Source organism: Larimichthys crocea, chromosome XXIII (genome assembly GCF_000972845.2).
Source record: "Larimichthys crocea isolate SSNF chromosome XXIII, L_crocea_2.0, whole genome shotgun sequence".
In the NCBI taxonomy this organism is placed as follows: Eukaryota; Metazoa; Chordata; class Actinopteri; family Sciaenidae; genus Larimichthys; species Larimichthys crocea.
In genome coordinates, this window is record NC_040033.1 from 10,933,168 (window position 1) to 10,950,970 (window position 17,803).

Sequence of the window (17,803 nt, forward strand, 5' to 3'; positions counted from 1 at the left end):
AAAAACTTGCCCACAAAAAACCTTTTAACAGGGAAAAAATGTGGAAGAAACCTCAGGAAGAGCCACAGAGGAGGGATCCCTCTCCCAGGACGGACAGACGTGCAATGGATGTCACGTGTACAGGACAAGTTAACACAAACATATTGTACAATTACAATAACTGACAAAATGACAATGAATCATAATGAATGATGTAAATGATTACAGTAACAGATATGGCAGTAATAATGACAGTAATAATATATGTAGTGGATTTTATGATTCTCAGATGATCATACTTCAAAAATAAGTACGTTTCATTCCAGCATTTAGAAATATTAGTGAAGTAAATACTCTTTCCCTTGCCCGTATTAATTAAAAGACAATTGAGAGGCTAGAGTTTTGATTAGTCCTCCATATTTCAGCTTTTTTTTTTTTGTTTGTCTTCCACTGTCCACAACATTGTAATTATGAATGTGTGAAACCTGTAATTATTCAGATTTTGTTAAAGCAAACAAATGCCCATTACTTTGTAATCGTATCTCTTTATTTAATCCTTTGCTTGATGCTTCACCTCAGCTGTGACTGTGTGTACCCACATGTTTAGCGTCACTACATCGCCTTTTGCAGCCTCTGGTAACATTTGGCAACAAGTCCAACAGAAAATACATCCATAAAATCTGGCAATTTGACAACACAGATTTGGCAGTTGTGGGAGGCAGAGTTCACTTTAAACTTTGGGATGTCTTATGTGTCCGTTTCTGAATCCATAAATAAGAGCTGAGCTGCAGAATCAGAGACGGGATATGAGGGGTGGAAAGGAAAACGAGGAGGATGCTTTAAAAGAGAGAGCTTGACTTAAAATGTTGCATTTGAAGCTGTTATTTTAGAATGACACTGGTCAGTGAGTTTATTATAACGAAAGTGACTAAAATAATGTTTATTATTATGTGTACAAAACATGTAGAAAACACAAATGTAGATTTAATTTTAAAACAACAGACTGACAAGTAGAATGAACATTTACTGTGTTATATAACAACAATTTATTCAAGTCAGACATTTATTAGAATCTCATGTTAAGCACATAAGCTGTCAAAAGTAAACATTTTGGACTCTGTCGTTGATCCATACCTGAGTAATGACACAGTAAGCTACTGAAGTGACAGGTCATTCTTTCCAGATCTCAAACATTTAACGAAAAGACATCTCAATTAAAACTAAACCCAAGATTGTCAGGTGATAGCATATTGTGTACACCAACAATGTTGCAGTAATAAAGGCATTGACACATTAATGTTATAGTTGAACATCTAAACCGGCACTTGGTAATAATAAAAAGCAAACAGAATAAAAATAGAGATATGGGTATATTCATTAAAAATAGTTTGTTTAACATAATATATTTTCAGAAGATATTAAAATCTTAGTTGTTTCCTTTAAAAAAAAAAAAGTGCTGCTGTATCATGACAAGTGCTCACATGACCACCATTCACTAGAAGAAGCTTATGTTATGGAAAAGTCTGCTTTTTTTGTAAATGGAGATAATTACATGCTAGAGAGGATGTTCCCTCCTGTATATGTATATTAACAGACTGGTCACTTTGAGGATTCATGGTTATTGATACAAAAAAACATCATTTCATATGATACCAGAAAAGGAAATTGAGGTAAACAACCTCAAAAACAAGAAACGCAAATTAAAATTCATGCTTTGCTGGTCCTTGTCAGTTCATCTCCTGATAATATCTGGGAAGAATATGAAATCTCAAGAGATATATGAGGTGTTGAGATAAGTAACTGTGAGGGTTGAGCTGCATATGTGCTCATATATATGGAAATCTGTCCTTGTGTGTCTCACACTTCTTCAGGAGACCTGATGCAATGGCCTTCACTGCCCTCATAGTCTCAGTGCAGGTCGGGTTGATCAGAGATTCAGGCAGGAGGAAGCCAAAGTATCCTGTATCCCTCAACTCGAATGCGAATGCATATGGGATCCCGTTTCTGTAGGCCCAGTCTATAGAGCTGCCAGAGCTGACATCTGTGAAAAGGTTCAACAAACAATAAAAATGTATTTTACAAACGTCAGTGGTTGTTTGCATGGTGAAACATAAATACATCTGACAATCAGTGGTGCATAGTTTTGCATTTCACAGGAAAATACTGTAACTTTTTACTGCACTACATTTTATCAACAGCTAGAGTTAACATTCACAGCAGAACCAGTTTATGGTCTGGTTTATCTCATGCAGTGTTATAGTAGTTAAAATGAGCTCCACTTTAATGTACAGCTTGAATATATACATCAATAATAATCACCAGAGAATATAATATTGTAACCCTTCTGCGAGTACTTAAGTGCATTTTGTTACTACTTCTGTACTTTAGTACACATAAAAGTTTAACGCAAGACTTTTACTTGTAATGGAGCATTTTTGACTGAGGTCATGCTACTTTTACATAGTAAATTATTTGAATATTACTTCAACCACTGCTGACAATAAATCAATTCAGTTTTAGCTCATCCTGAAAGCATTTCATTCTTAATGGTAAAACATCTCCATCTCTGCATTTAGCTCCTCTCAAAGGGTAAATACAGCATACTGAGTGCAAGACTTGATTGAATTTATATGCAAAAGAAAACTGGCACTTCTCCCTACTTCATAAGATGACTAAGCATCTATTTTTTTTGCCTGCCATTTAAAAAAAACACAGAAATTAGAAGGTTTGACATGACAAAAAGTCAATTATTTTTGTTTTCTATACCTGGAAGTGAAGAGAAAATATAGTACTCACACAGAGTTGTGGAGGCAGGTCCATATCTATACCTCACTCCATAGGCGGAGTACAGGGCTGTCACTGCATTATGAGCTGCTAACTCCTGGACAGTGAAAGCACAAGACCGCCTCATTAGTGATCCTATACGTCTTTAAAGAAGAATTTAATATCAAAGCATTCCTGTTTAGTAACTCCAACATACAACCATACAGTAGGCCACTGGAAGGTGATAGATAGATACAATATTGTTTTAAAGACTTGCAGATTATTGGTTAATTATCAAGCAATGGATCTCTTACCACGCAGTTGAAGTTGGGGATAGTGGCATATTTGTAGGAATAAGGGTAAAGCAGCATTTGGGCGTAGGCGTGGATGGATATATATGCTTTGACACGTTTCTTGTGCTTGCGCAAGAACTTGGCAACAGCCTTGACTTCAGGTTCAGATTCAGGGAAGGGGCCGCAGTAGGTGTCATCACAGGGATGAGAGGAGGCACCCTCATCTAGGGAAGGAAAGGAGGAAAAATAGGCCTCTTAATCACACCATGTGATCAAGATGGACTTTATATATTCTGGACACAATCCGGCTTCAAAAATAAAACAAATTCAGACAGACACAGATTGAAATCACCATGTTCACATTATAATGCCAAAGATAATTGAAGTCAGAGATAATAAGGTTCCAAAATGCTTTGCAGAAACCCATTGCCAAAACCAATCGATAGGAATAAATGATTATGGTTAAATTTGATGTGATCTATAAATAATAGAAGCAATGTGATGGTCATATTGTTAATGAGTAAGTATGGACTTCAGCCAGGCTGAAAGTTATCTTAGAACCGACTATGTCCTGTTATATGCATCTCTGCAGTAGTCCCTTACTCAAGTAGAAACTCATACACATGGGTGGATTAAAAACAATATATGTTGTTCCTTTTTCCCGTTTTTTTTTGCCAAAGTCATAGTTTTCACTGACAGCAGATTACCCAGAAAGATTACCCAAACACCCAATTTGTGAGGTAATATTCCTTCAGTTTCAATTGTCTCTTAACTCACATCAAATCTCTATATGTCTGTCTGTACCGCAAATCTCTCTGCTATAGTCTCAGAGCCCTCCTGCAGTGATGATGATTCAGCAGAACCCCCACCCCCCCTCCCTCCAAGCACCATCAACACCACCTCCCACCAGACACTAAATGGCATCAAACAGAGATTGTTGTCACCACACAAATATTTTATCCACAGCTTACACTCATTAATAGACAGAAAACGACTACATCAGCAACAGATTATAAGGAGTGTCTTGCCAGTTTCGCAGTGTGCGTGTCTCTGTATGTGTGAGAAAGAGATCAAACTCACCACACCATTTCACTTTCCAGTTTCTGTTAGCGTCCACTCCTCGGCAGTGGAACTTGTGATTTTTTGACCTTGTTTTCCTCCAGAATCGATCCTACAGGAGAAAATAAGGACACTATGATTGTGTGCTAGATGTCTATTGACAATCAGACTCATCGAACAAATGGAGCTACCTGCCAGCTCCAAAAAAATCCACCTGGCACTCACACAGCTCTGGTTGGTCTATTACTAACCACAGATATGTAGACAGTAGATGAGGGCCATTTTTCACTCAAGTATACATAGATACAGCAATAAAGGACCACATAAAAACCATCCTCGTTTCTCTCTGCTATATACTTCTGATCCTCTCACAGAATATTCAGTATATTGCCTCGAACATATTTCTGGGCAGAAGTGATGTATCACCAGTTTTTATTCTGAATAGTATTTGCTCTGGAATAAAATAAAGAGGCTTCTCGATTGGGCCCTGGATTCTTCTGTAAAAACGACCTTCCCTCAAAGAAAACAATCAAAACTTCTGACTCATACTGTTTGAAAAAGAAAGCCATCGACAGTAAGATATTGTGCATGCAGAAAGACAGTACCGTCGTCCAGCTGAAATGATATCCATCCACGTTGAAGACAGGCATGATGTAGAAGTTGAGCTGGTTAAGGAGTCGTCTCATCATAGAGTCATACTGGTATGAGTTGATGGCCTTAAATTATAATATAAAACATTATAATTACAGAGCATTGACTGATCACACAGATCTTTATTGTTTTGAGCTCATGCATGGTTGTTTTTAAATGCACAGTAGATTAATACTCTGAGGATTGGCATGGGCACTGTGCTAATACTGCTTGTACCTGCTCTTTAAACAGACTCAAGGTTAATGTGCCTTAAGCCTTAAACAAAGATGGCACCCTGACCTCCAGTGGTCAACCTTAGTTACTACATTAAAGTTGATTCGTATTCTAGGACATATGTTCGTGCGAAGTGGAGCATCTTTGACTGTTTCCCTGAGACAAATGTTTTCGTTTCTTGTTCTTTTCTTCTCCTTTCTTTATTTTTATATCACTCTGTTTCTGATTTCCTGCTGTTATTTGTCCTATTCACTCAAAGAGACAAGAAGAATTCCAATATTGCACTTGTAAATCCTTGTGAAGTCCTAAAGTGAACTAGTCATGTATTATAGTTAGTCTCTCGTGTGTCTGTAGAGCACAAAAAAACATTGTTTTATACATACTACTTTATAGTGACACGCTGAAGCAGTTATTTTTGTCAACATCAGTTCATTTGGTTTGAAATATTTCTTGTTTGAGCATGTTGCTATCATGTAAGTATTCCTTAAAAGAGGCTGCTTAATATTCATAGACTTTCCTTTAATTATTTTAACGTTCTGGCACTCACTGTGCTGCAAATCCCACTCATCTGGCATCTATGCAGTATAAAACGAGTCATTAAAGGTTATTGCAGTAAATGTCGGGCTCTGGTCTGGTACCGTCCTCATTTCAGAGGGTACTAACTAAGACTTTAAGGGCGTGACGGAACTTGTGTAAACGTCTGGGTTATGTTTAACATCTGAACAATAAAGGGTGTTCTTGACAAGTGAACAGATGTTCATGCTTTGTTGAAGACCCTAGAGACCAACCAAACATTACAAACTGCTTGCTGCAGGCCGTCATTTAAGTTAAGACACTGTTGGAACATGCATTCGTGCAAACAATGCACAAAGTGCAAATGGTGTATTTAAATTAGGAGACTGGAAAAAGAAGACTACCTCTTTGACAAACCACTGGCAGAAGGCAGGTCCTATCCACTCTCTGGCGTGGACACCACAGTCGATCCACACAGCTTTTTTCTGATGACGACTTCTCTTTCCTATCTGGCAGGAGACAAGTGCTGTCAGTTTTAGAGTAGCATTCATTTGCAAATGCGCCTGTGTGTCATTTTTCATGTGCGTGTCTCACTTGCTTTCTCTCCTTACCTGAAGCACATAAAGCGGTCTCCCCTCGTACGACTTCCCGATGGAGAACATGTCAACCAGGTCGGAGTGGGTTCTGTTCATCTCAAACATCCAGCTCTGGATCTGAAGGGCAGAAAATAATGTAAAATTCAAAAATTTGTTTACAAGGTTTACAAAAGTAAATGGGGAAAATAGTGAAGTGAAAAGATAAGTATGTCTATAGAGTATGAGCCTTTGTTTGCGTGATGTGTCTGCACAGGCACAGAGTGATGCATGCATTTGTGTTTTACAATGAAGGAGAGGATCAAAGCTCGGAGTACTCAAGTTTTGTTTAGGCTCTGAGGAAGTGTGTGTGTGTGTGTGGAATTCATGCTACTTCGTAGGGCCTGACAGATTCATGAACCAGGAGTCTGGTAGAGCTGGGAAAATAAACACTAAAGCTGTGAAGTGTCTGAAGAAGAGTGCATGTCCCTATCTGTGAGGGCACGAAGCAGTAGGAGAGAGACACCTGTGGAACGGTGTAATTGGGAGTTTGAGAGCACCTTGGAGAGGATGTTTGTTTACTTTCTGTGTGCATTGGATTAGAGAGCAGAGGAGAGTGAGAGATAGGTAGATGGTGCGCTTTACATCTACCTCTTCCAGAGAGTGGTAAACCTCGTAGTCATACTGAGACTCTGACCTCCGCTTGCGAGAGGAGCGATATCCCGTCTGCTTTTCAATTTCCTTCTGTAGATTGGAGATAAACACCCTGTGGATGGTAGAGAGTGAGTTAGACAACACATGGTAGACACGATAGCCAACCATTGTAACACTGCAAACTATACACTAGGATTTCCAATATTTCTTCTTGTACTTTCTAATAAGCTTTATAAGTTGTAACAGCTGTAAATCATTTAACAATGTTTTGTAGATCAGTAATCAGGATTCAATAAACACCTTTGAGTTACTTCTGATTATTCATTTCTTACATAACTTGCTCTATCTTTTGAGTGAGTGAGTAAGCCAATGATAAAGTCATAATAAGTCATACTGTAGAGCGGTAGTTAATTGTTAGTAAAGGGCTCTTTCACTATAATAATCCAGAAAATGTAATTTATAAGTGCATTCATGACTCTTCAAATAGCCTAAAACTGTGAATTTTAGAAATAGTACAGCTACCACAAATATGATAGAGATGATTGGCTAATCAACGAATCCTTTCAGCTGTATACATAACTAAATAATCTAACCTTTCTGAGCTTTCAAGTGCATCTCATGGTCTTCAGTATAGAGCTGGCACATACAGGTCACGTGGGTGAAACTTTAGTCATGTGAAGGGTGTGTTTCGATAGCTGGCAACCTAAATGTTGTTACTGTTTTCATTAATAACTCATCTATTAAGTACAGATAAATTTATGAATAGTCATTAAGAAAACCTTTTATTACAACTTAGAAACACAAAAGAGAGATACCCATGTAGCTACTGTATAACAGCGTGCATGGAAAATGGCTGCAGATTGGTCCTGTTAAGTGGTTGTAATTAAATTTCTATACATTAGGAATTTCTCATGGCTTGTCAGTAGTTTTCTGAGTGTGTAAGAGTGTTTTTACTGTCTCAGCTTGACATTTGCGTGACATGTTTATAGCTCTGCACTCACAGCATTAACTCTAACATGATGCGTCTAAGTGTCACAGAGTGTTGATGGCTGGTATGAAGTGATGGATCAGGGGTTCTGAATTTATTGTTGACTCATTCCTAATGCCAAGTACACAACTGCTTTCACTCGTCGTCTTCTTTTCCAATATCTGAACCAGTTTTCTGCATCAGCACTCAACCTCTTTGAAAGCACAAATGATTCTACTTATGTCGCTGCTGTCTATCAGTAAATCAAATGTGTTGCAAATTATCCAAAACCATAATTATTATCATCATTATCTGTTTATAGACTGCTCACTATGCCTCTTCACTTCCCACCCCAACCTAAAACAGATGACGTGTTTTTATAGCAGCTATGTGGGACGCCAGAAGAACATTTCCTCACGACGACCTTATATATACAGCTATATCCATAACTACCTCCATAACACTAAAGAAAATGGATTATTTCCCTGAAAGTAGAATTTGATCTTTGATGCATCTTTCCCTCAAAACCCAACCATCTACCAAAGACGGTCCCCTGCAGTGTTAACCATTTTCTCACTCAATCAACACAGAGCAGAAATAAAAGGATCTGCAATTCATCCCCGGGGACGAGACGACAATGGACTTCTTTCTATCTGCGGCTGCGGCTGCTTTGATAAACCTCCATCACTTCAGCGTTAATTTTGATGAGGGATGGGGTAGAGAGATGAAAGGGAACAGATTGGGAAAGGGCTTATGATGTACTGGGTGTGTGTTTTTTCGTGAGTCCCAGCTTTGAGGAAGTATGAGTGTGTTTTGTGCATGCAAACTGACTCTGCATGTGCAAATCGTATATTCTGTCCAGGGAAAGCTGTGTAATTTCAACAGCCTTTGGATAACAGATGTGTCTCGGGGGCTGCAAACAAGATTACCAAAATGTGTGAGAGTACTCAAGCAAGCACGCATGTGTACTGCAGTATGTCTCTGTGTTTATGACTGGCGGTCGCTTCAGTCTTACCGATAATCAATATGCTCCTGCTTTAAGCGTGCATGTAAACCTTGCGTGTCATTGCGCTTCACATGGACGTCCACAGTGGCATTGTGAGAGATTAGAGTAGCACTGTTGGGCTGCCAGAGGTCCACCTGAAGGAACAGGATAAATATATTAGATCAGACGTTACAGAGATACAAACACCAAAATTTCAATATTAGTACATACACTGTATATATCATGAAGTGATACTGGGGTGCAGATGTTTTAACTCATCGAGAGTGTGTGTGTGTCCTGTTTTTTGCATGTCTCGTCCACTTCACTTATTTATCCTGTGTTTACTGAGGCTGGCAGGGAGAGATAATTAAGAAAATTGTACAAGGACAAGAGAGACAGGTTAGGGAAGTATCATTTGGATATGAAACATAATGCTCATTACTGAGCAGAAAACCAAAAAAGGACATTATGATATTAACTGTATCAGTGGGGAGGTGTCCGAGACAGCCCATTTAAAAAAAAATGTATAAGAACAAACTGTTAGAGCTCCTCAGGGAGCCTTTTCTCTGTAACCCCTTTTTGTGTGTTGCACTGTTAAACACTCCTTCTTGTACAAGAATAATGAATTCAACCTAAACTTTGACACTTGACGAATCCAGTCTTCCTTATTCAAGGGTTTTTCTTAAAAAATTCCCATAACAAGTAGTATCAGTTAAGAAACTGTAATGAACAACAATATTTTGACTAGAATGTCTGTTTTTGTTTAACTCAGCTAATTAAATACCTGACATCTCAAAGTATATCAAATGGATATACTGTTAAACAGTTTTTTGGCTGACTTGCTGTGACTTTATTGATAAAAGATGTGCGGTGCAGCTACTTTCCTCTACCAATATGAAAACTGATAGCTCAAATCATGGTTTCTCCCAAACTGAGACAAATACAAAAGGTACAGTCAGGTGTGACTAAATAAATGTAACTGATTGTGGAAACACTGAATTTAAGACAAGGAAAATGATGAGATTGACATGAATCTTTATCTAATCTGGCTCTGCTATGTTTTGTCTGATATCTTATCCACTTAACAAGATGGGTACTGGATTTACTATTTACGACAAAAACACAGTAGACCACTATGTAATGTTATGTCTGCCATCTAAACTAAACTAAACTAAACTAAACTCAACTAAAGAGCAAGACTCGACTCCGAAAACAACCTAATCATCTTCTCTTCAGGGTGTTTAAAAGAGCACCAAACATTTGGTGATGATCACCAATTTGTGTCGGTGAGACCTGAACAGTTTAACATTCCTCTCCTCTCTACCTTCAAGCGATGGACTAAATCAGGGGGAATGTTGATGACGCTTAGGCGTTAATGGTGCAAAGCGCACTCTGATGTGTCTCGTTAACAACCTGCAGCGAATGACTCTCCCTCTGCTTCCCTCTCTACTGTCTGACCTCGTATTCGCAACAGAAATCCTGTCTTTCAGAGCCTGTTATCAAGGCGTGATAGTCGGGTCTGTTAACTTAAGCTGAAACAGACAGCTCACCGGCTACGTTAGCCCACTATATAAACACAGACACCATGTGGTAACTGATAAAATAACACAGAAACTAAAAGAATTTTCCGAGCACTGATGTACAAATGATACGCACAGTAGTCACTGCAAAGAGGATCCTGCATATTCAGTGCTGAACAGACATGTGTGAGTGTCCTCAGCTGGATTTAATTTCTACTGTAGCATGGGCGGCAGAGACATGCAGGCTGGCACACATGCTTGTTAATGTGTCAATTGGTTTAATGGTTTACAGCAATGCATACCAGATTAATTTAACTTTGTTTAGAGCCAGAGGGGTAGAAAATCCTTAACTGGAATGTTTGGTGCCCTCCAGTATAAACCGCTCTCTACTGCTGCACTTTTATGGCGTTTCCAAATGGTTAAGTGCCACAAATGTTTCAGCACCGCTCCTCTGTTAGCCAAACAAATCCAAAACACATATGCCTAAAAGGGCAGGTTCCTGATCAGATAACACAACCCCTCACAAACATTTTTTTTCAATTTAAAACTTTATGGTTGTTATTTATGAGCCCTAAAGATGCATTCTTTGTCTGCTTTATAAGTCTTCTGTCTCCTGATTTTTTAATGTGATTCTTCTTTTTTTTTTTTATGTGCGTGTGTGTGTGTATCTGTGTATACGGAGCAGCTATAAATTGAATTTGTGTTGTTTTGGTTGATGTAATACTGACATGGGCAGAAGAAGAAAGGAAAAGTTATGGTTCAATAAAAAGAGTTGGGTTTCCTTAAGGCAGATGAGGTGAAGCTGTAACTGAGTGTTTATATGTCAAGTGAAAGAAAACGAGCCAAAGTAAAACACGAGTGAGTAAGTAAATATGTTATAGCCATAATAGGTCTAATAGAGTTACATGAGAAGATTGATACCACTCTAAGCAGCTGTAGCAGCTTAGCTTAGCACAAATATTTCAAACATGGCGAAACAGCTCCCCTGTCTCTGTCCAAAGCTTACAAAGTCCGCCTAGAAACATTTCTGAAGCTCACTAATTATCGCTTTATATCTTGTTAGTTTAATCTGTACAAATCAACAAGTTGTGGCTGATTTATGTGCTGGATTATTTAACGGCCAAGCATAGCAACTGAGGTTTAGTTGTCAACATAAGGTTGCCAGGCAGTGGAGAGCCCAGGAAGTTAGACCCCTTCTTAAGCGAACCAGCTGTTGGTTCCAGTTTCATCTTTTCAGTATTTATCTAACTGTCAGCAAAGAAAGCAAATAGGCGTATTTTCTAAAAAAAATGTCAAAATAGTCCTTTGATATTCTGTCTAGGGGTTAAAGTGGGCTTTAGCAGATGGGGAACTCTAACATCCGGTGTAATGGATGGAAAAAACAGGTAATTTGAAGATGTATACAGATCCCAGAACAATAAAGGAGTATCAGGCCAGTCAAATATAATTTAATACGTCAATAAATAATACTGTTGGTTAAATATTTAAGCAAAAAATCAAAAGAATCTTTTCCTATGAGCTCAGCTCAGATGTGTTCCAGCCCTCTTTGATTAACTTCAACTTCAACCTAACTTAATAGGCAGGTTTCAAAGTATCATCGTCATTTTAGGTGTTTTTCAAGCAAACAAAATGGAATTAAACCAAGTGATCAGCAAAAAAAAAAAAAACCTTGTACAAACATCAATCATGCATCACATAAGATCCATCACAGATCCAAAAATGAAACATTCATTCCTAAAATACTGTATAGCTGAGTTTAAATGTGAATTATAATGAATTATAGTATACTTAAGTCTCTTCTCGTGATGAAACAGTCTGTCAGAAGAGATTAACTGTAATAATGATGTCATTTATAAATAAATGCTAAACCAGCTTCACAGACAGTAAATAATGGAATAATGAATTGGATGCAATGACAGCAGTGATGGTAATATTTTTGGTGCATGTCTTTCACGGATTTAATTCCTGGAAAAACTTTTATGATCCAGGAAAGAGAGAGAGAGAGAGACAAAGAGACAGCTTCTCTATCGTGAGGATTTTCTTTTCCTTTTCTCTGCTTTGTGTAATAAGAAGAATGCCGACCAAGTGAGCAATCTAATGCCATCACCATGGGTTTAAGGGAATTGGCATCAAGGTTTTTCAACATTCTTGAACAAAATGTTTAAATGATAAAGTTAGCTACAGCCATAGTTTACAAAGAACCACTCCAGCAACTGAAGTGGTAATGACAAACACCAAAGTAATTATTAACTTTTTGTGAAAATTCAACATGTAGAAATCTTATCTTGACAATGTGTGGCTTTTATGAAGGTATTTGCTCTACTGGGTGCATTCAGGAGCTGTTGGGTTTCTTTTCTAGGTTGCTCAGAGTTCAGCTCTCAGTCTAGGTTTACTTCATCCTTGTATTACTTTTTAATACAGATAGTTTCACTCAGGCTTTCACAGCTCTTGCTATCTACCATTTATGTTGCTTAAATTTGTCCTGAAGTGTTTTTTTGCTGCTCCTGGAAATGCAGAACACATTGATTTTTGTGTACCTGGGTTTTTTCTTGGGAATCACCAGCAGGTGCTTGGAGTGGTGAAATCTTTCACGTGTACAAGTTAAACAACGTGTCAATCAGCATAGTAATAAAAAAAAATTATGACTTGAAGAAATGTGTTATTTTGTTGACAATGGATCTGATTCTTGATTTCCTTGCAATCTATAGTGACAGTGGTTGTTTATTACTTGACCTCATGCCTAGCAGGAGGCTGAAAAATGTTTCTCTGGCGCTGGAGGCATAGCAGTGTGGCTAAGCTACTGAAAACACATTTCACAGCTGTCCAAACAGTAGCTGCCACTGTCTCGGTTGGCCTTGGAGCACCGTGTCCGCTGCCCTTACATACATAAAACTCCGTCCAGGTCCTGACCAGGGGCCTGGCTCTCGCCCGTTATTCCTCACCGCAAATCATAAACATTTACTGAACCCTCTTTTGCCCTCTTCTGTTCTTTCCCTACTCAGAGCTGTATTGGTTCTGGATCACTAAACGACAGCCTGACCTGAACCCAAACAGAAGCCTTTCATACAGAAAATGTTGATGAGACACAAACACAAACCAAGCAGACCAAACCAAAGTGGAGAAACGGACCACACTGCCAAAGGGCTGTAGAACTGCAGAGACTGAAATCTCTTCAACCCTAACAGAGAAAGTCTCTAAAATGTTTTCTTTCTTTTATTCAATTAGCTGTTCAGTTATGTTGTTTGTAACTTTTATTTTAACAGCTACATAAAAAATTCAACAAAAATAACAAAACCTTAACTACACCAACGATCACAGAGCTTTAATGGCCTCTATTTTCACTGTAATTAGTAACAGATTACATAATGCCTTCCAGGAAACATCCTGGGAAATTATTGGGGGAAAGACCCGTAAAATAAAATGTGAGATCGTAATAAAGGTAATTAAACAAAATAAACCATGAGATGCAGTTCAAAGCTTTAGCACTAGTACGTATAGCTAAATAACTCACGCAACTTATGGTAAAACAAAAGATTCCATTAACACATGGCTTTGTATTGAAGTCAGGGGGTTACAAATACACAATCACTAAATCATTTTTGTTTCTTTCCAAATATTTCATAAACATTTTTCTAAAATCACTGTAGGGCTGCCTTTCATTTATCATTGCTCTGTTAGTTTCTTCAACTACAGTAAGAAACTTTTGTGCAATCAGTTTTTGTGTTGTCATGCATCTATTAGTCACTAGTTATTACTATAAAGTAATCACTGTCATCTTATATTCACAAATGTGCTTTGGTATTTTATGAGCACAATTTCCCTAATTGCACCAATAATCTGCAGAGGAATAGTTATACTCAAAAAAATGATTTTCACTTTAATCTGTTCAATCAATTATTCAAAGTAGTTCTCTGACTATTTCTTGAATAAGAATGTCTATGCTTGTCTATGCGAAACGTCGCTGTGTATTTGCAAACTAAAACAATGTACAAAGGGAGGTCAATCCATGCTCCTGAGGCTGATGGGTAATTACTCCCAAATGAGTGTGGGAATAAAGGCGAGGCCTTCGTGTCCTCCAGGATCTTTGAAACACATGTTTATATAGTTTCTAAACTGCAGCATCATTATAAAGAAATGTTTTGTATTTTCCTCCAATTCCTCTCTTGGGGTTTCTCTCTGAAACGCAACACAAAGCATCCTATCAACAATGTCTCAGACTGTCAGACCGGGAATATGTCGTGGCTGTGACAGATGACCACACTCGGCTGCTCCTTGTCTCTCTGTTTTGACTATCGCTGTCCCCAGACCTCTGTCACATCACTTTCTTTTACCACCAGCGTCACCCGTCACTCTGTCTGTGAATGCTGGTCAAGTGTCACAGAAGGACCACTGGGGGCCGGTGTAAGAATGTAATAACAATTTTTAAAAAATATATGCACCAACCTTCATATGTCCCAGGATTTTCTTGAGCACTTGGACCTCCTCATCATTACTCGGAGTTATCCTGAAGACTTGATCACTGCAAAGACAACAGGGCAAACAAGTGTCGGCTTACAACTGGGATCAAACTGTCCCAAAGGGTTTTTACGGCACTAAAATTGACTGCGACGTGGCTTGGATCCATTTCAAAAAGGCATGAAGTCACAGGTAATGTAAGCTCCTTTTGTGTTGACGGAAAGTGACACTTATAATAGCAGATGTTGGATGGTGAACTGGGTGGTTCCTCTTTTATAGGGTGGTTCATCTGTCCTGTGGATGACAGGTTCAAACCTCAGTCAAACAATCTGCGTTAGACATCATTATAGGATTAGATTTCATATTTTCCAGCTCTGCAGATAGCACCTGGAACTTGTTTTTTTTTTTTTTTGGCACATTCAGATGACGACATGAGGCTTAAAATGAATCTGTAGTATAGTGAATTTATATTAATTCTGCTTTTGCTGACATTGAGTACTTTTATTTACCAAGATTTAAGAAGGAGAGTCAACTGCTATAGCATACATGAGTTAAATTTGTTCAGTATGCAGATGTATCATTCTTAACATGTTGGTTTTGGCAGATAATTGTGACTGTGATCTGAAGCTTTAGAGTCTTTCTCACTCAATCTGCAAACCACATCTTTTATATCACCTAGCGATAAAACAAAGATGCTCTTTATCCTCACCCTGCTTCTTACATAGTGTTGCTTTCTGTTCCTGGAGTTGACCTAAGAGATAACATGTTGCCAATAATTTATTATAGTCTCCTAATTATAGACTATCTATGTCTGCTGAAGTTACCTGTCTGTGTGCCAGGTTGTATGTGTCCCCTTTTTTAAGAAATCTCTTTCTTCCTCTCTCTTGGTGTCTTCATCTCTAATGTTTTCTGATATTTCAAAGGTTTTTTTTTTTTTTTTTTACAATGTGTCACACAGGATATTGGGGCCCAACTAAACAAATGTGGCAGCAGGCCACTTTGAGGTTTGAGGAACAAAAGGGTCCGGGGTGTCCCATGTGAGCTGACCACAACACTCATGAAAATCAGCCTGTTTCCATGGCGACGGCATTGATAGAAAGTGGACTTCAAAGCAAACAGGCTGTCAGTAGGGTTTTTTTCATTTTATTTTGGAGGAAACACAAATGGAAACACGTATTTCCCCTTCTGAAACATCAGAGAAACGTGTTTTCATACCAAATTAGAGTGGTGTTTTTTGTTTTCAGTGGAGCATACAGTTCCACTGGAAAAAAAAATAAAAAAAATAAGTGGCACCCCCAGAGCTCTGGTCCAAATTGAACCATTTTGTAATTTTTTTTGTAATTCTCAAAAATGACAGACTGTTTTTGTTACAGTGTTGGCCTGGCAAGGGCCTTTTGCTTTGCATCTACCAGCTGCAGGGCTTTCTGAGCTAAAGCTGTCCTTAAGTTGTCAGTCTGCTGATTCCCACAGCAGTACTGTCTCTGGGATGGAAGCAATTTGCTTTTAAGATCCGGTCCTTAATTCAAGACGTTTACTCTTAGCAGTGTCTTGATACTGTGATAAAGTACAATCATCTTTTCTCAATATCCAAATCTTAGTGTTCAATGATGTCAAGATGATCAATCCATAAATGATATGAAATATCTTCTTTTTTTTTCAGGCAAGAGTAGAACAACACCCACCATGGGCCCCTGCACAGCGCTATACATATTTGGACTTTTTGTGTCAAACCAGAGGTGGTGTGAGCTACACAATTTTTGGAGCATATCCAAAATATATGTTGTTTGAGACAGACGAGGAGGGGGTTTCCAGCAGAGGTGGGCTCCCTCCGCTAAATTACATGAAAAGCTCTTTTGAAAAACAGACCATAAACCCTGACATGCCCCAGTCATGCCTTCTATATGTTTACCCAAATTACTATGTATTCATCTCCAGATGGTCCCATTTGGAGACCATCTATTTGTCCAACTACCCCCAAGATTTCACATCCAAGGTCAAATCCTGAATTATATTTAGGGTCCAGGTGGAGAAGGTGTGCGCCCCACATTCTGCCTCATGCAGGCAGACTGGTATGTCAAAGCTTTGGACAGAAAATGACTGTTTGGAAAAATCTGTTCCCTCTTGTGATCATAGAATCACATGGCGACACAGTGAGAGCTGGAGTTTGTTGCCATCTTACAGCTATAATTTTTGAAATGAATACTTTGTGCATTTTTGACAGGCCACTGTTGCTGCAAGCATCCCCACTCTCATCTGTGCCTATCATGAGCAATCTGAATGCCTCTCTGCAGCACAGAACAGATACAATCTTATCCAAAAAAAAAAAAAAAAACATCAGACAACTTGATCAGTCTAGGGTAAACTAAAAACAGAAGTTAGTGAACATAAAGACTTTCTTTGTTCATTCTCTATAGGCTCAACATAAGATAAAGGTGGTGTCTTGGTGTTTATGATCTCCGCAGAAAACTTCTCATCTGGCTGTGCGCTCTTTCTGCAGAATGAGAGCGCATGATCCTCTCTAGCAGACGCTGATGAGCCCCAGAAATGAATGGGGGTCTTTACTCACCCTGCGTAGCGGTTGTTGTAGAGATAGGCACCGACTGGACATAGCACGTTGCTGCAGATTATCACACAAGCCAGTAAAACGGAGGCGCGAAATGCGCTCCTGTGGTCCATCCTTGGCCAGCAGATCAAAGGCTGAAGATACCGATTATAGGCTCCCCTTCTGCAGGACGCACGCCGACTTATTAGAACATAAAGTGTGATTGCAACCCAAAAGGACTCGGTCCAGCGCACCATCAGCAGATTGGCAAAGTGACTTTTTCTTTTGTCGCGCTGCGCTCTCCGGTAGTTGTCCCTCTGATACAGAAGGTGCAAAAGGTGAGAAAGTCGGTCATCTGGTACAGGGGGGGAAGCATTTACCAGCTCTTTGAAGCTCTGGAGGGAATTGTGGGGTAGCAGCTCTTTTTAAAATGAGGAGGACCTGAGTCACGTGGCCCGGTGTCGGCGAAGTTGGTAACTGGATCCCAGATCAGTGGTGCGCGCTGAGCGCTCAGGGGATAATCTATAGAGAGCCGTGAACACATGTTTGCATTCGCTAAATGTGACTTTTAAAGTGTTAAATTATGTTTCTCTTAACACTGAAAGTGATGCATAAAGTTTTTTCTGTGGAGACATGA

The 17,803-nt window shown here is 38.9% G+C and overlaps 1 protein-coding gene across 1 annotated transcript; it reads right to left on the minus strand.

Annotated features, from left to right (window-relative positions):
* Positions 1 to 697: 697 nt before the first annotated feature.
* cpa6 (carboxypeptidase A6) lies at positions 698 to 17,550 on the minus strand. Its single transcript, XM_010734057.3, has 11 exons — positions 17,191 to 17,550; positions 14,613 to 14,688; positions 8,680 to 8,804; positions 6,695 to 6,809; positions 6,083 to 6,184; positions 5,876 to 5,980; positions 4,700 to 4,810; positions 4,116 to 4,206; positions 3,057 to 3,259; positions 2,776 to 2,860; positions 698 to 2,020 (listed from the first exon to the last, which is right to left on the minus strand). The coding sequence occupies exons 1-11, from the start codon at positions 17,421 to 17,423 to the stop codon at positions 1,806 to 1,808; spliced, it is 1,461 nt and encodes a 486-aa protein (XP_010732359.1). The 5' UTR covers positions 17,424 to 17,550; the 3' UTR covers positions 698 to 1,805.
* Between the last annotated feature and the right edge of the window lie 253 nt (positions 17,551 to 17,803).